The sequence below is a fragment of the Odontesthes bonariensis genome, chromosome 19 (genome assembly GCF_027942865.1).
Source record: "Odontesthes bonariensis isolate fOdoBon6 chromosome 19, fOdoBon6.hap1, whole genome shotgun sequence".
Taxonomy (NCBI): domain Eukaryota; kingdom Metazoa; phylum Chordata; class Actinopteri; order Atheriniformes; family Atherinopsidae; genus Odontesthes; species Odontesthes bonariensis.
The window spans coordinates 27,600,748-27,619,654 of record NC_134524.1 but is presented as its reverse complement, the minus strand read 5'-3'; the positions used below and the strand labels follow the sequence as shown (position 1 = coordinate 27,619,654).

The 18,907-nt window shown below is 40.2% G+C and overlaps 1 protein-coding gene across 1 annotated transcript; it reads right to left on the bottom strand.

Annotated features, from left to right (window-relative positions):
• Positions 1-4,899: 4,899 nt before the first annotated feature.
• On the bottom strand, positions 4,900-12,137 carry LOC142368759 (uncharacterized). Its single transcript, XM_075450935.1, has 4 exons — positions 12,045-12,137; positions 10,353-10,426; positions 5,586-6,313; positions 4,900-5,472 (listed from the first exon to the last, which is right to left on the bottom strand). The coding sequence occupies exons 1-4, from the start codon at positions 12,135-12,137 to the stop codon at positions 5,348-5,350; spliced, it is 1,020 nt and encodes a 339-aa protein (XP_075307050.1). The 3' UTR covers positions 4,900-5,347.
• Between the last annotated feature and the right edge of the window lie 6,770 nt (positions 12,138-18,907).

Here is an 18,907-nt window from a genome sequence, read left to right as displayed (position 1 = left end):
TTTGGACCCAGTTTCCATGGAAAAGAAAACACTAAAATTTAGATATTGGTTTTTTACCTTTACGCTTTGTATAAACTATAGTGTGTTGCTTACGAAATCCATGAAGTGCTACGGAGAAAATAAAATTTTATTTATGTAATGAACACATTTTGAACATTTTGAACTCTAAACTTTTAAACTCTTGAACTTTAAAAAAATAATAATATATAAAAAAAACACGCCGAGTTGAAGGTCACCACAAGTTAGGCATACTGGTAAGCCACTCTCGTCAGAGGTAAATGCAAATGTAAATGCAAATAATTTTCTTACATTTCTCCATACTTGGCCTACCTGGTGTTGAAAGTCTCGATAAATACACAGCGTTATACCATCCTTTGCAAAAGAATAAACTACAATCCTACACTAATATGAAAAATTTAATGTTTATATTAGACTTAAAGCAATGCTCTGGAGCCACAGCAGCATTGACAGCTGGCAAAAAAAGTAAAAAAATAAAAAAATAATAATTGCTTAATTATTTTATTCTATATTTATTTATTTTACTGCTTAAACTCATTCAGGAAGTGACTAAATTTTGTCAGACAACTAAATTGCAGGGGGATTTTTTTTTGTAGCTTTAAGTGATATTATTATATACTACTGAAACCCACAAATGTCACTTCACTTACTTAAAAAAAAAAAGTTAAGAAGTTCTGAGGTTTGAGAGTAATTTCTTTGCTATGCATGTTCAAAGTTGAAACAGTACCACAACATTTTAATATGCATGACTCTGATTTTCACAAGGGCTTTGTTTATTTCACCTGAAATCAGATCATAAATAATAAAATAATATATTCTTTTGAATTTTTCTATGGTAAACACATTATCTCACATTTCATACCCAAAGTGTGAGATATTTTAATTTGTCTAGTGGTCAGTCCAACTGCTGTATATAAGGAAAAATATTCTCTTTCCTTTTTTGAAGAAAAAAAGTGGCATTTGGTTTCAGTGAGTTTTACTACTGCCCACTCACTGTAGGTGAGGCCAAGCAGATGATACACAAGTCACACAGGATGACAAAGTCAAAGTTGTTGCTACTTGGAATTAGGCACAATCATGTCTCAGGGTCACAGTACTCCAAATTTTTTAATCACATTTATAGTTACACGAAATGCAAAACAACATTCAGAGATTAGTTCAAAACCATTGAGGGTAAATCCAAGGTGGATCCTGAAAGTCATCTGTTTGTCATCTGTCAATCCATTAAGAAATGTAAGCTTCTGGATGTACCGGTTTGATCAGTGTTCTCCCTAATAATCAACATCTATTAAAAATAAGACCATAAAATATTTTAGATTGTGTTTTCTTATGAAAACAAAATGACAAACCACGATACATCATGAAACATCCTGCTTGAAATTATAACTAAAGCATATGGCCTAAAATGTGCTCGTTACCTAAGCTTAACTAAGCCTCAAGAGATCTTGTCTCTGCAGTCTAAAAGGAAGCTAGAAATATATATAATTCACTGATATACGTTTCTGAAGTTCTGCTCCTAAATCTACAATAATGACATTGTTCATAACAGGTTTAGTTCTACTGTCTCACACTGGAGTAGATGCATTCACTCGTGGTGTTGTTTTGTTGTTTTCTTGATCTGTTGGGCTGGTTAATATCTAAAGCATCTACAGCTGGAGGCTGTCCATGTCTCTGTTGTTACCCTGGTAAGAAAATACATAAAAACAGATCACAATATGGAAAAACTTTGTTTTGATAAGGTGTTTACAATGAGTAAAGTTTAGGCTGTTATCTGTAGTAGTAAGTCTCACCCCTGCGTTAGTCGTGGGAAGAGTTGGAAACCTTGACTCTGGTTGTGAAACAACTTTTATTGAAAATATATGTTCAGCGGACAAATTGAAAATAAAAGAGAAAAGAGATGGTCTTGCTCTCTGTACCTGTGGATCGGCAACTCTTTCGTTTGTTCATCTTGTACACCGAGAAACTCAGTAAAACAATGAGGGGGGTGGTGAATATCAGAGCTCCAGTCAAGATATACACCGAGAGGTGGTTCCCCTCACCTGCAGAGAAGCAGCCTTCAGAAACACCTCTTCCTTTACAGAGCCTTGAAATAGTATTCATCCCTTTTGTGTTTTTTCTAGTTTGTTTCATTAAAACTTGGACATTTTTAAATGGAAACGTTCTGTTGGATTGTATAAGACCTACACAAGCACAGTCTGACAATTAACATCGCATTAACATGAGGTACCTTTAAAATGCGGACAGAGTCAAATGTTGCTTGACAAGTTACTAGGAGACTGTTGAGTGGACACAGTATGTTTCATAACTTATCAAAACCCCTAAAAAAAAGGAGTGGCAAAGTTTATTTATAGAAATTTATGAGAAAACAAACTCTTTTGCTGGTGTTAAAATTGGCTTTGTTCGTAGACATTATGACTGTATTCTCCATGACCTAAAGTGATCCAGGAGGGACACGAGACATGACCTTAACTGAGACTGACCCAAACAAAACAGGGAACCCTGAGAATCCAGGTGCAGAAGCACACACACATTATTTGGGTTATTCAGAGACATTATTTGGCTTGTGACGAAGAACCTACTCATATCCAATCATATTTGATCAATAAGGGATCCAACGTGTGAAACAATGAGACATACAAATACAAAATGTTACCGGAAATCGAGGCTCTGTCTGACGGATTCCTGCGAGAGATCTGTCATACCGAGCCCAGCGCTGAAATACTTCATTTGTTGCCAGAAATAAAGACTTAATTTCACTTGAGATTACTCCTGTTTGTTCTTGAGCTTTCAATTAAAGAATCGAATCTAACACTGGAGACTGCACTGCCCAGTGATCTCAGCCATCCTTTCAAATGAATTTTAAACTAAATGAATAAATCTTGATGATGAATTCTTGATTCATCTTGAAGAGGTAGGGTCAGGAGCCATATACAACCCAAACATCTAAAGAGCAAGTGTTCGAAATGACCACAAAAGGAGATTAATCTAATTTGATCAAATTTAACAGAATGCAAATGTTCAAATGAACTTAAACAGTATTCTTATTGAATATTACTTGTTTTAATCTCTACTTTTCTTCTCCTCCATCTGTTGTTATAACTTGTTTGTAATTTGAGATAGATAGAGAGAGATAGATAGATAGATAGATAGATAGATAGATAGATAGATAGATAGATAGATAGATAGATAGATAGATAGATAGATAGATAGATAGATAGATAGATAGATAGATAGATAGATAGAAATGCAAACCCATTCAGCCTCAATTTTAGGAAGTTTTAGTGGTGTCTAGCTTACAGTCATTTGTGTGGGAGTGTAACCACCTCTACATCCTGCTGAGACCTCAGTGGCTGCAGCACTGACTGAGACTAATGTGAGAGCACATTGAGTTGCCTGTGGTATGAAATGCGCTATATAAATAAAGATTGATTGATAAGAACAAAAGTCTGAACTTAAAAATATTATTTTTTAATTGTAATTTTTTTATCTGCATTCATTGTAAAAGCAAATTTACATTCAAATAAAACATAGAAGCTAACCTACAGAGGGAAGCATGGTGATTTCATGTTGCTTTTAAATGCAAATTAACCAGTGTCACACCTCACTCAGACCTGTACTGTTTGAATTTCACCAAGAGGCAGTTAGGGCAGTAGTCAGAGGCGTAGTGCTACCTATATGCGTAGGTTGATATGAGCTATACCTCACTGCAGGGGATTTACCAATGACCAGATAAGTATGAGTCCACATCTTACAGAAAAAAGCTGCTATCAGCAAAAAAAAAAAAATGATAATGATGATATTCAACTGGACCTAAGTTCTTATGCCTACAGTTGTCAAGCAGTCTCTAGGCAGATTTGGATTGTGCCAGAGCAATAGCTCAGTTGTTCCGTGTCTTTGTCATTGTAAACTCCTGTCCTGAATGTTTTAGATGTTTTCTTGTTTCAACACATCTGGCTCAAAATAAAGAGTCATCAGCAGAACTTGAGGACAAACTGTTGAGAGAGCCATTTTAATAAAATCACATGTGTTGGAGCAGGGGAACATCTCAAACATGCAGAGCAGTGTTCCCTTAGAACCAGAGTTGAGAAATACTGCTATATACCATTAGGTTAATCTGTTGTACAAACAAGTAAAAGCAGCATCTGACAAGGAATCATTAGCTGCACCTGCAGCAACGTATGTTCCAAACCAGGAAATGTACTGTTACAACCCTGGCCATCATACTTTAAAAACACACTGTTTTATTTTTAGTGGAAGATGGGAAAAGAACAGTTTTCTGAGATTCAGTCGGATATTCTATATGCTCATCCATCCACTTCAACCTCCTCCGTGTGTAGACTCTAACTCTGTTGCTTTCAACATAACTTAACCTCTTTGTTTTCTCAATTCATCAAGGAATTTCATAGTATTCATTCATAGTCCAAGCAATTCCAAAACACATTATCAAAACTATTGCAACACATAAAAGCTCTGTTGTGATACAGTTTATTCTTTTTTGTTTAGTTTTTTTTCTCGTGAGACTTACTGGTACGACTAAGGCTGTCTTCCCGATAGTCCTCCAACATTATGCTAAATGCAGCAATACAACTGCAATACGTTTGGGGAGTTGTCTCAGAGACATACTTCAGAGACATTTTTCATGTTGTTCCAAAACCTACAAACTTGGTCACATTAATGTGACAGAAAAATATATATAGCAAGGCCACTGCACCTAATGAGAAGTTTAACATGAAATCCTTACAGTCACAATGTTAGAGAATGAACCACACACACATTGTTTTTCATAATTAGACTCAGTTTATTTCATCATTAAACAGATTAATCGTCACATATATCAAATTAACACCCCAAATTTGGTTTATTTGATATATGTGACGATATTGTAACTCTACTGTAACTCCATCCTTTACAGGTATAACATCTCTAAAGAGGGATGAACAAACAAGTCAAACAAGTCAAACTACTGCTTCATATGAGAGTAAACACATTCAATCGGTGCGCTGTTCCTCTGTCTTCCTGATTTGTTGGGAAGTTTACCCCTTAAAGCAGCATAATGGAGACTGTCATCATCTTGGAAACCCTAGTAAAAAAGAATATAGATTAATAAAGATAAAACATTTCTGTCTGCAAAACAGTTATTTGCATATGCTTTTAAATTTAAAGAATAGTAAGCATTTTAACTACAGCTGATAATCACCTCTACGTTTGGTATTGGTTGAGCTGAAAACCTTACTTGAGACTCTGTGGCATACAGAATGGCTTACTTAGAGAAAGGACCACAGGAAATCATTACATTTTTGGCTTCCAGCTATATAAAATAGGGGTTACCTCAAGTTTGGCTGCATTTTCTCTTGTGCATCTTGTACAGTGAGAAAGCCAGCAAAAAACTCAGGATGGTAGTAAATGTCAAAGCTCCAATTAAGAAATAAACGAAAACCAGAGAGTCCAATTCACCTGCAAAATCAAACACCAGAAAAGCTTTCAACTTTGCTCTTTCTTCTTACAAAGTTTAACTGGAGAGTAACCATAACTGTCCTTAAAAAACAAAACAAAGAAAAACAGCTTACTCTCAAAAATGAACTTGGTCCTGTTTCCAAACAGTATGTGTCCACAGGAAGCAACAGCACAGTAGTAGGTCCCAGCATGAGACACATTTAAGTTCTTCATCAGCAGGTTGTAAACACAGGTCTGTGTTTGCGTGTCAGGATTTCTCTCACAACGATAACTGCTGCCTTCATGAATGTGAATTTTTCCTGGATGTGGTTCCCCAGACTCTTTCAACCAGTAAACATTGTGTTGTCCGTCACAGGTCCCAGTGTGTACTGTACAGTTCAGAGTCACAGAGCCTCTTGATTGGATGGTCACAGATTCTGACTGATGGACCAAGGCATGGATGTTCAAACCTGAATCCTTCACAATGACTGTTGTCCACTCCCCAAATTCATACATAAATGAATTACCTATTGCACAGAAGTAAGTCGCTGTGTCTGAAACTTGTACATCTAAAATGGTTAAGAGTGTCTTCCCAGCTTCATTTTTCAGTGTGAAACGTGGGTTGTCCTTGAACTCATCAAAAAAAGTGCCATCTTTCTCAAATTGGTAGCTTAGAGAAATGAGCTGTAGCTTCTGTCCCGGTTTTTGTTTGTACCAGTAATATCTTGCAGTAATACTGTCATAAACACATTGCAGAGTCAAGTTGTCATGAACATCAGCTGATATAAAGGCTCTCTCCTCATGCACAGTTGTTGGTTGTTTCAAGTGATTTGTCTCAACTGAAGTGAAATGGCAAAAAAAGCTGAATTATTTTTTTCTGAACAAAACAATGTTGAAGATTATTTTAAGAGAAATGTTGATATAAACAGCTTTTATTATAAAAACAACTCACCTATGTTCCATGAGATCAGAAATGGCAGAAAGAAGGAAAACTGTGAAGGTGCCATCTTGCTGAAATCGCTGTGTTGAATGAAAAGCTCCTCAATAGATTCTACACTCTTCAGAGAGAGGACCGTACTGATTGGCTACAAAGGGAATATGATCAAATGTTCACAGCCACCTACAGTAGCAGTTTGTTCCTAAAGAAGACTCATATGGGGGGAGCTACCGTATATTCAGCTCTTGAAGACTAAAATCGACCACAAGAGACCTCTTTTTTTTCCATAAATACTATTCAGAAGATCCAGCCAGCAATAATTTCTACACAATACTTTGCAGAACAAATTAGTGGAGTCATTTTTAAGAATGCCAAATCCACTTTGACAACACTTTGCAAAAAGAGTTTACTGTGGGCATATTTTCCTGTTCCAACTCATTTTAGCTGTTTATCCATAGTTGAGAGTTTATAACCCAGAAAATCAATCTTCAAACATTTGCTGATATATCAGCCCATTCGCCAACTTTACACCTACACTGCCAGAAGCTAGAGATGAAAAATATGCAAACGTTCTTCAGATAATACTACAACAACATGCATAGGTGCGTTCTGTAAAATGTACAAGTGCCAGTTTTACGAGCCAGCAAAAACATCCATGTAAGGAGGTTGGTAACCTTATGCGCAGATTCCATCTTGGAAGTACTTTCATTAAAAAGTTTGGTAAAGTTTGGTAAAGGTGCTAAACAATTTTTAACAGGTGCTTAGGTGAACGATATGTGAATTAGAGTGCAAATTGTCACATCTAAAACCTGTCAGTCGCTGCCACTATAGGATGCTGATTGACCTGTACGTTTGTGTTTTTTGTGCTTTGCAAGGCATTGAGTTTGGAGGGGTGACTGTGGCAGGACCTCTGCCTGAGAGCCCTGAGCTTAAGACCTGTAAATCTTTTCTCTCAGCTTTGCCTTAGGTGCAAGGTCTTCTTAGATCTTTATATTCTTACTCACTGTTTGTAAAGTTTAAGCCATCCTCTGTTAGGATGTGTTTTTGTTGTATATATTTTCTCTTGTATGTTGGTCTGTGGTTCCTGAGCTTTTCTTTGTCTCATGGGTGTGGCAGTGCCAAGTCCTGATTACACAAAATATCTAACCTTGTTGCAATGCAGGTTACACTGAACATTGCGACGAGATGGCACATTGGAAAAATAGTTCTCTAAAAATGCTTAATACTATGAATGAGTTTGTGAAAAATATTGTATTTAATGCATTATGTAAAAAAAAAGTTATATTAGAATATTATCAAAAATATTGGTAGGGACAACTCTGTCTTTCCCAAACTTTGGTTGTGACTTCTCCCCATGGTCCCAATGCGAACTTACGCCCTTGCTTGCATAGCTTATTTGATCTGAAGTCTTTGTTTAGCTGAAAATGATGACTTTTAAACTGAATTCTCTGAATTTTTGGGGGGGAATCTTCAAAGACTCCCACATTGCTCATTGTCAAGAAATGGCTTGTAATCCATCGCTTCCTTACAGTTTTGGTGTGAAGAGTTCATGTTTATTAAATTCATTAGCATATTTTCACACAACTGAGAACTTCTTGGTTGATGTGATGCGTGACATTTTAGGGGTGACCTTGTACAAAACTGTACTGCTTGTGTATTTCAAAGAACATGTTACATTGGGGACGCTGAATTTGAGAATACAAAACTTTATGGATTCATGGAGAAAAATAATAGGCCAGTGGCTGTGAATTTAGGTGGAGAGTCACGATTTGGGACTGACTGCAATTCAGACGTGGTTCTTAATGAGGAATTTTCCTCATATTTGGAGACGTCTGCTGACAAACATTGGGACCTATTTCTTTTATTACTACAGATGGTAAACCTTGTATTTTTTCCCGTGTTATCTCAAGGTCTGTGTGTATTTAAAACATTTTGATTGTGGAACACAAACTGTTTAAGATGTTGTATCCCCAGAAACTTTTACCAAAGCACCATGTTCTTAACCCTTATTCTCACTGCATCCAGAAAATGGGACCTGTACTTCATAGTTGGTACACTATGAAGGAAAGCACAATTTATTTAATTTTTTTCTCTTCATGAAACTTCACAAGCCATTTACAAATATCAAACGTGGGCTAAAAAACACAAATTGTATGACATACATTCAGTGGTGGAGGGGGTACTGAGGTTTAGTACTTAAGTAAAAGTACAAATACCCTGAAAAATAGAAGTACTACATTAAAAGTACTAAGTAATACTAATGTACTTTAAAGTATTTTCAAAAGTAAAAGTTCTGTGGATGCAAAGTTACCTACCAGGTAATTAACCACTAAGTTAAATCAATTAAGACATGAAACGTTGTATCTTCCAATCATTTATTTACTTGTAAAACTATCAACAACACACAACAGTAACTCAAAATTGTCACGGCTAGATCCTAGCCGCCTGAAAAATATGAGGACTCAAGAGCAGACGATGTATAAATAAAAAGATTTATTTAATACAGAGAGAATGTAGGATGGAGACTGAATCCAGGAGAACTCGGGAGGCTGCAGGAAGAGGGAGAAGGTTAGGTGAGGTCTCCAGGTTCCAGGGATGTTACGATAAGGCAAAATGTTTGTCCTTACTTTTATCCAGAAGAGGTTTGAGCTGGAGGAGAGGGTACTGGCTGTGTTACTCGGCTTAAGGCTCTAGCATGGTTGCCGCGTCTGCTCGCGCGAGCGGTGTTGATGACGTCACGAGTTCGTGCCCGCCATAGGACCCTATATAGTGTCGCAAGTCGTTGCGCGCCAGTAGTTGCAATTTTTTCCGTCACAGAGGTGGCGCTGCTACGTGAAGGTTACCTCTACTCTACAACCACGAAAGTGGAGAAGAAAACAATGCCGCTGTCAAGAGCAGGAATACTGTAATTAATGATACTGCTGCAGTTTTCGGATCATTTTAATTTTTTAATTCAGTTAATAGAGGTGAAAGTTTGAAGCCCCCGGCATCAACAGAGTCTCTGCCCTCTTCTTTGCCTTCACGTATCTGTCCCGTAGCTTCTTCCACACATTCTTACAGAACTCTCCCTCTTTCCCCAAAGTTCTGCCAATCTCTGTGCACCAGATTTGGGAGTTTACGTGCTCCCTGTGCTGTTTCACTGCAGTTTCGTACAGCTGTCTGTACAAACGCACCTCCTCACTGAGCCTGGTCTCACATCGGTCCATCCGGTTCGTTGTGCTCGGCGCCGCCAAGTTACAAAAATCGACTGGTGCACGACAACGCGCTGCGCCGTCTTTTCAAGGGAAGCGCCAGGCCTGAAACGTCATTTTGACGTCACGGTGCGACACCGCCGTGACAGACGCGGCAACCATGCTACCGCCTTTAGAGTGGACGGCGGGGCGAGCAGGCAGGTTGAGGCACAGACAGGCTGGAGATCTGATCGTGGAAGGTGGAACAGGTGAGATGCAGCTCGGACATGGAGGGTGGACGTGATGGGTGAGTGCTGGAAAACACAGACTCAAGGTAAGTAAACGCTGGGAGAATTAACAATTCACTAAGAACATGAAGAGGGCGTAATTACCACAGTTGAGAGAACAATCTTGCGAAGACTGGTTGTTCCTGCAGCTCCTATAAGCGTCTCATGAGGATAGACGAGGAACAGGTGTGGTAGCAGGAACAATCAAGTCTCTGCCCCAGACTTCCAGAAGGCCTGCCCAGCCCTAACTAGAATTCAGAAACAACAGCTACATATGATCATGACAAAAACTAGTGAAACATCGGAGTATAAGTGCCATCAGACGCCCTGATCCACAGAGGAACACCAGTGTTTACTGTTCCATTTCAGCAAGAGCTGATTCTCAAAGTTTTTTGACCCCAGCCTGCCTCTTTTAGCAGAAAACTGGGCCCTGCCGTACTAAAAATTATTTTGCATGTCGCAAATGTGTTAAGCTTGAGGAACATATTCATAACTGTGGGTACTGACTTCAGAGTTTCCATGGCGGTGGCCCAGTTGGCCAGGTAGGCATCCAGCTGTTTTGTAGTTGATGTAGTGCATGCCTAATCAGAAACAACCCAAACACAGAATACAGGAACCATGAAGCCTTTATGAAGACTATTTTATTTCTCACCAACTTTGCAAACACCATAATAACTATGGCTGTGGAATTTCCTATATTTCCTATAGTCTGCTAGTAACTGACATATTTTTGGATTAACTGGCAGGATCAATGAAATAACTATTAACTTACTTACTTACTTACTTGACTTACCCAACTTTAGCAAGTCCTCGTTGCTTGTCCACGATGTGCAAAACTTTGGAAGTAAAATTGTAGTAGCAATGATCTCAGGGTCAGTAAGCATGCCTCCAAACTGCCGCTGTATTCCTTCTTGAAGGGCAGAGAATAGTGGCTGGCAGAGCTTGGATGATGTTTGGAGGCGATCCAGCTTCACAGTCAGTACGGTTATAGTCGGTACCAGTCACCCCATGTGGACATCCACCTCTGCTTGCAATATGTTGAGTGCCTTGGACACGGGTTTTATGTTTGATGCTATTCTGTCAAGAAAGCAAGTTCTGCAGGGCAGAACCTGCAATACACAGTGTAAGAATATCCAGAACGTCAGCAAGAGATATGAGGAAAATGTCACGCACCTAGATATAGGCAGTGTTTTAACACAAGTCATTGGACATTCAGCTTGTTTTGTACATTTCAGATAATATGTTCAATGTTCAATATGCTCAACTGCAAGGAAGAGAGAGTTCCACCTGGTGTCAACTGGGCGGATGAGTTGCAGCTTGCACTCCTTTTCAATGACCTCTGAAGCGGTAGATGAGCGGGCACTCTTATTCCAAAGACCTGAGCATTTGGCAAATGCTGCGCGAGACATCTTTTTGCACACAGCATTTGATTCGGCTTTTTTTTGCATCCATTGTTGCAATCAAATTCAGAAGATGACAGGCAAAACATTGATGATTCAGAAGTTGATATTCTGAAAACTCATCTTCTTCCTCCATCAAAGTTTCAACATCAACACCCTCTATCTCCTCCTCTGGATCATCCTCTACAATTTCCCTCTCCTCTTCAGTAAAACTTCCTTCATCTTCACACACAAAAATCCTGAAAGTCTTAATAAAGTTTGACGCATTATCTGTTGTGGTACTCACAATCTTTTCACGAATATTGTGCTCTGTATGAATGCCATTAAGAGCATTGGCTAGCTTGTCATAAGTATGTGCCCCTTTCAGTCTTTTGCAAGCCAGAGCAACAGTCTTCAGAGGCTATCTGGCTCAATCCAGTGGGCAGTGACTCCAATGAAGGAGTCGACTGCAGTCCTGCTGAATCAGTCCCATATCTGAGCTACCACCGAGGGGTGAAGCCTCCATTCTCTTATAAGAGGACAGTTCATCCTTCCTGTCTTCCCTCCTCTGCCTCAGTTATTTTCCACTCACCTGCCAGCCACTCCAACCTAATCAGCCCAACTGCACTCACCTGCAAGTTCAGCTGCAGCTCATCAGCCCTGCATATAAGCCTCTTCAGCACTCTCGCCTTTGCCAAATTGTTGCATTCAATACTGCATCCATGCAAGACTTCCCAGCGTTCCTGACCTGCCTGAGCTCTTGTTGCCGACCCTGCCTGTCTCCGACATGCCCTCCTCACCTTCCTCCCGGTGAACTTACCTGCCTTCTGTCCCCGACCACGGGCTCTGCCCATGCTCTGCCTCTATGTTCTCCTGGCTTGGACTCCTCCGCCTGGCCCCAGCTCCTCTGCATCATTAGCTGGCTCTTCTTGCTCTGGACACCTCACCTACCTCGTCTCCCATAAGACCCTTCCCTTTACTACGAGCTGCTAAGGAACTGTTTGCCAATTTCCTGTTTTGCTGGTATGAAAATAAAAGTCATTACCAACTGTTCCTGATTTCCAGAGTGCTGCTTTTGGGTCCTAAATACACCCGTTACAGTACAATCAGGCCAAACATCGACCCAGCAGACCCCTCGTTACCTCAGTCTCGCTTGGCCCGAGTGGAGGGAGTGCTCCAGCAACATGAAGCTCAGCAAGCCTCCAATGCAGCAGAGGCTCGGCAGTTGGCATCGACCCTGGAGTGGGTGTCAACTGGTAGATCTATGCTGTCTATTATGAGGTTTTAATAAGGTACTTTGCAGTGGTTCTCTCTACCTTCATATCACTACGGGCTGTGTAAACTGTGCAGACTAAAGTGCAGACTGAGCAGTCCCCTGCTTCCGAGCAGTAAACACCGTAACAGATGCGGCTATCGCTAGGTGGCTGTACGCATTGATATGAAGGGAGGCAAAAATTGCGCCAAGCGATTGTGAGGTCCAGCTTTTTCTGGAGGGACGATTTTGTGATGCAAATGTATTACTCTTTTGAACGCATATTGTTTTGAGAAGCAAGACGCTTTATTTTCGGGACCCCAGCCAACTAGCCAGACTACCTTCGTCAACGCCAAAATGAGGCTGGAACTCGGCTCACAGGACGCAGCGGGGGGTAAGTCAATGTTCATAAATGATATTGCTAATATGGGATGTCATACAGCTTCATGTCAAAAGAGGGGAACTATCCCTTTAAAACCTTTTGGGCCTCAGAGTCACAGTGTGTGTCTGTAGTGCATGAAAACTGCATGACTTCCTGTAGGAAATCACAGAGTGAAGAGTGTCCTGGACAGATTTTTGACTGAAGTATACTGAGAGGCAATCTTTAGACTGTAAACCACACAAAGGCTAAAAAAAAAGATCTGTACATCTCTGAGTCTGTGGTGTATACTCTACACATTTGCAGTAAACAACCTGGTGACAATGAACAGGCATCATTGTTTGCAATATTTGCACTTGCCCCACCCAGATCAGTGAGTTAGCCATGAACTAACAACAGAAATTGTGGTAAATAAAGGCAAGGCAAAGCAATTTTATTTATAGAGCACAATTCATATGCAAGGCAATTCAAAGTGCTTCACAGCTACATAAAATCACAAGAAGGCAATAAAATCATTAAAAAGAAATAAAAAAATAAAAAAAATAATAATAATAATAAAAAAATTTAAAAATTTAAAAACCCATTAAAAATAATCATTAATTAATTAATTTAAAAGTGAAGAGTGCAGATAAAATACTTTCAGGTGTCATATGCACAGCTAAATAAAACTGTTTTCAGCCTGGATTTAAACATTGTCAGAGTTGAGGTCTGTCTCACATCTTCTGGAAGACTGTTCCAGATTTTTGGAGCAAAAAACTCTCTTTCAGATGATGAGCTATAATTGACAGATGGAATTTAAACTGATAGGCCATCCAGTCATTGCATTCGACCCAAAAAGGCGATAGAGCTTTTGCAGTAGCAGCCCCACGTCTGTGGAATTGTCTTCCCCCAGATGTTAGACTGTCTCCCTCTGTGACCACCTTTAAATCAAGGCTCAAGACCCACCTATACTCCCTGGCTTTCCCTGCTTCCTAGCTTTCCATCTCTCTCCTCTCTTTATATTCAAGTGTCTTCTGTTCTGTTGCTATTTATTTGTTAGTGCTGTCTATTTGTCAATTGTATTTCTGTATTTGTCTTTCTTACTCTCTTTGTGTTTGCTTTTATATTTTGCTTGTTCTGATTTGCTTTTATTTTTCTATTTTTTTAGCCATATCATATGTACAGCACTTTGGTCAGTGGAAACTGTTTTAAACGTGCTCTATAAATAAAAATTACTTACTTTACTTACTAAATGTCATGATTGGCTGACCTACAGGAAGGAATTTTTTCTCTCTCTCTTTTTGACTCTGTTGTGAAGAGAACATCATAAGGATAAGATACTGTGCCTTCAAGTAAGATATTTGATCTTATATCAGATATATTTATTTCATTTCAAAAGGGAAAACTATTTCATCACCATGGATGTGCACTTTTTGTTTTAATGCCCGGGTTTTTTCAGGAGTGAGAGTATTGCGACTACCTCAGTTCATTTAAAAGTTTTGAAATGGGTTTTTATGCACTTTTTGAAGCGGCTGTGTTTTACAAAAATAATGAATAAACATCATATGTTATTTCATTACATTTGTATTGGTTTGAAATTTGGCATTACCTCCTCCTTACTGAACGCTGAAAATGTCCGGCCCAGCTTAAGGTCTCGGTTTTAAAATCTGGCCCAAATGAATTTGTAATTGAATAGCCCTGATTTAGAGTATCATTGCATGTTTACCTAATGAGCTGTATTTCATTTAATGTCACCCTTAGGCCTTTGTCAACCTTTTGGACCCCACCTACATAATTCCTAGTAGGAATGCCTTGAGGACAATGGTGGAGGACAAGTACAAGGCGACGAAGAAGAAGGCCTTAGCAGAGCTCACAAGAGCTCTGGTGAGCAGGGCCTCTGCTGTCAGCCTGACAGCAGACATGTGGACGTCCATTAACATGGACGCCTACTTGGCTGTAACCTACCATTTTATTACTTAGGAGGTAAGTGCCTGCTACTTTGTGTGTTGCTGTGGTTCATGTCTCTCACTTTGATTTTGCACATTGTAGGTGGAGCTGTCCTCTGTGGTCTTGGGGGTTCAAAAGTTTCCCCAAACCCAAACTGCAGCTCACTTGGCTGAGGCCAAACATCTCCTCATGGAAGAGTGCGACATTAAGGGAAGGTGATGGACCAATAAAAGACAAGATTGTCTACTGCTAACTGATGTACCTGATTTGTGAACATGTTGTAATCTTTCCTCCAGGTGACAGCCCTGGTCACAGACTGTGCTGCCAACATGGTTGCATGTGCTAATCTACTGCATCTTCGGCACATAATGTGTTTTGCACATGTGCTGAGGTACTGGGTCACCCACATGGTGTTATACCCACACCTTTACAAGCTGGCAATGAACTTTTTGTGCACACCAGCTTCTTCTGTGCCCTTTGAGAGGATTTTCTCCAAGGCTGGCGAAGTCGTCAGCCAAAGACGAAACCCAGCACAGTTGAGAAAATCCTGTTTTTAAATAAAAATCTGTGAAATGTATCCCATGCAGTCATTTTAGCTTGGCCCTGTTTCATAAGCACACCCCCCTCTCACTTTATACTTATTATTCACAATGTAACACAAGCACTTCTCACATAAATCACAAATTTTTTTGTTTTACGCTTTTTATTTTGTACATATTAAAGTATAACAAGGACAAGGAGGCTGGTTGAAGCAGATCATACTTGCAGTGCACCATCAGATGTCACTGTTCTGTGTGGCACAATCAGACAGAGAAGGGGACTCAAGTCACTGTGACTTGTGTCACTTGAGTCGACTCGAGTCGCTGTTTTGATGACTTGTGACATGACTTGACAAAAAATAAAAGACTTGACACTCGGCACTTGACTTGACTTGAGAACGATGACTTGAATGACTTGAGTGTTATTCAGTTCATGTTTTCAGTTTGAATATAAAATTAATAAATTAATTGAAAAAATAATATCGATTAGGAGCGCAGGCTGAGAATGGCGTCATGATTGGACCACTACCCTGTCAATCAGTCATTCCCTCTCTACATACCTTAAGTGTTTATTGGAAAGAATAAACTCATATCAGATACGCATCAACATGTCAGCGGGAGGGGCACCGAGAGTCATTGTCTTCGACTTTCGTAATTACTATTTTGACGGCAAAAGACGAACAGCACAGTGCAAGACATGCGGCATCAACATCTCGGACAGCCAGATGACAACTTCGAACTTTGTTCATCCATTCTGACCAGTAAGTGCTTGTTAAAATTAGCTAATATTATCCTGTTAGCCTAGTCGGTAGTTAGCTAACGTTAGCTTGATATGATACGGGGTGGACAGGTTGGACACATTGGCCAATGATGTTTACTGACATTTACTTATATCTTGTCTTTTCCCTTTATTAAGATCAGATTCTGGAGGTAAAATTGCAATAATAAGGTGACTTGACTTTGACTTGACTTGACCTATTACAGGACTTGACTTGACTTGACTTGACCAAGAAAGAATTACTTGGGACTTACTTGAGACTTGAAAGCTAAGACTTGAGACTTACTTGAGACTTGCACATGTGTGACTTGGTCCCATCTCTACAATCAGATGAACCCTGTGGAAGCTTCAAGAGGCTTCAGCTGCCATCCCAAGTCTTCACCACACTAGTGGCCAGGCAGGATCAGGCTTGGTACGGGAGTTTCCTTGAAGGCAAAATACACTGGTAAATAGATACAAGAATTTTCATAGGAATTACAAGGACTCAAACTTGGAGGCTTGAAGTTTACCACGAATGGCTAACACTCAGGCGCTGAAGGACTGGCAGCATGCTCTAGCCAGATGAGGGATAATGGATGACAGGTGCGTGTGATTTGATGGATGGCTCAGCCCTTTCAGCAGATCACTGGTGCCATCTGCTGAAAGAAAAGGTTGAACCACACCACCTCCTGAAAACCGCAACAACTTGCTTCAACCCACAAATGTCTTTTTTAACACGGAATGATCTGCAACCAATCAGATATCTTCCTTGTTTCAGCCAATCATAAGAACGCACCCAACGTGGCAGACCATTTACTCATAAGCCAATCACGTTAAGCCATTCAAACTGCGCTATATGATAGTTATATCAAACCCTGCCCTGACTGCTGCATTCTCTCTTGGTGGGCTTGGCAGGACAGTTCCCGAGCCAATAACTGCACAAAGGCCCGAGCTGCTCGGGGCGACAGACCCTGTCAAACAGTCACTTTATTCTCAAGAAATTCAACTTTCTGGAAAGATACTAGCCTGAACCTCTTGGCATGCAGAAGCGCCAGCGTAGCTCACTCGCTTAGCTGGCTGGCTTGTATTAGCCCCTTTCACACTGAGGAAGAACCCACGTTTAATTCGCGAATTTAGTGTGTCTGTCCGCTGTTCCTTTCACACTGACGATCCGGGCTGGGGTGTCAACTCGATTCGCCATTCGACCCACGTCGGACCCTAGTCTTTTTGCCGAGCCGAATTTGATGTGAAAGCAATTGACGCGGGATGGACGTGGGCGTGGCGTGACATGAGGAGTTTAAAAGACAGGATGGACAGCTGATCAGAACAACAGCGACAGGTGAGGACAAGTTCGAGACATTTTGCAAGATGTGCTCTTGTATTCTCCGCATATGTTCTTCGGCGGCATCCCACGTTGTGACCATCCACACCCCGTACACTTGCGTGACCGAACAAACAGCCAGCAACAAAAACAAGTCCTCAAGGTGTCCCGCCATCGTTGGTTTGAAAAATTTGATGCAGACAGGTGTATTTAGGCCTACCTCCGACGCATGGGTTGTGCCTACGTCATTGTACACGCCCAGCATTTTATGTGTTTCGTGTGACGCTCTGCCACTAGGCAACGCCCCCGGAACTCGACTTCAGGGATTCACTATCAGTGTTTTGACAATAACGTCCCATAGAAACTCTTCTTCTTTGTATTAGTTGAAAGCGGTGATTCTCTAACGCACAACAGCGCCCCCTATAGGAGTGGAAGGTGGAAAACTAAAATGGATGTGTGTATATATATATTTTTTTTATGTATATTACATATATAAATGAATGTAATACACATATATATATATTACAATTAATTAATTCTGACAGCCCTTGTGTATGTATATATATTGTTATATATTATTATATATATAGATTGTTCTAGAATGCGCTGCTGAGGGTGGCAGCACGTTGGAGTAGCTCTGTACCTCACATTGAGATTTATTCTTTTTTCTAAATTTCATTCCTGTTTTTTCTTGGAAGAAATTGCATTTTTTGGACAACTGTTCCTTCCTGCCTTGGATGCTGTGCAGCTGGATTGATTTTTCCCAATACTTTTGCATATTTTACTCTTTTGTTATGATGCATAACCATAGCAACAAGGTTGTTTACAACAGGGAGCAGCTGATTAACATTGGAAAAGCAGAAATAATTCGACAACTGAAGCCAGAAATCCCACTGGAATTGAAATGGAGGCGTCGTGGATGCAGAGCAGGAGCAAAGAGGAGAGAAAGAAAGAAGAAGTTCAAACCATCTCTGCCATCCGTCATCATGGGCAATGTAAGATCGTTAGCTAACAAGTTGGATGAACTTATAGCCTTGACAAGGACTCAGCAAGAATATCGGGAATGTAGCATTATGTGTTTTACTGAGACATGGCTGCAGGATCATATCCCCGACTCCAGCGTCTCTCTGCCGGGCTTCCTGACTGTACGAGCAGATCGAGATTTAAAGAGTAGCAGGAAAAGGAAAGGGGGTGGATTGGCAGTGCTTGTCAACAACAGATGGTGTCACCCAGGACATGTTACTGTGAAGAGTCGTCTCTGCAGTCCTGACATTGAACTATTGGCAGTAAGTTTTCGTCCATATTATTTGCCAACAGAGTTCACCAGTGTTGTTTTGGTGGCTGTTTACATTCCACCCTCAGCTGTTGCCGACACTGCATGTGATGTCATCAGTTCCGTTGTTGCTCAGATACAGACACAACACCCCAATTCTTTTGTGGCAATATCTGGTGATTTTAATCATGCCTCACTCTCTGCTACACTGCCAACTTTTCAACAGTTTGTCAGCT

Bases quoted from the DNA above. Each gene is read 5' to 3' on its own strand.
- LOC142368759 (XM_075450935.1), bottom strand. From the start codon at position 12,137: ATGCAGAGGAGCTGGGGCCAGGCGGAGGAGTCCAAGCCAGGAGAACAT. The intron at 10,427-12,044 runs GTAAGTTCACCG...GTTTCTGATTAG, and splicing joins TGGTCGGGGACAGAAGGCAG to GCATGCACTACATCAACTAC. The intron at 6,314-10,352 runs GTCAGTACCCAC...AAAATAATTCAG, and splicing joins ACCGCCATGGAAACTCTGAA to CTTTTTTTGCCATTTCACTT.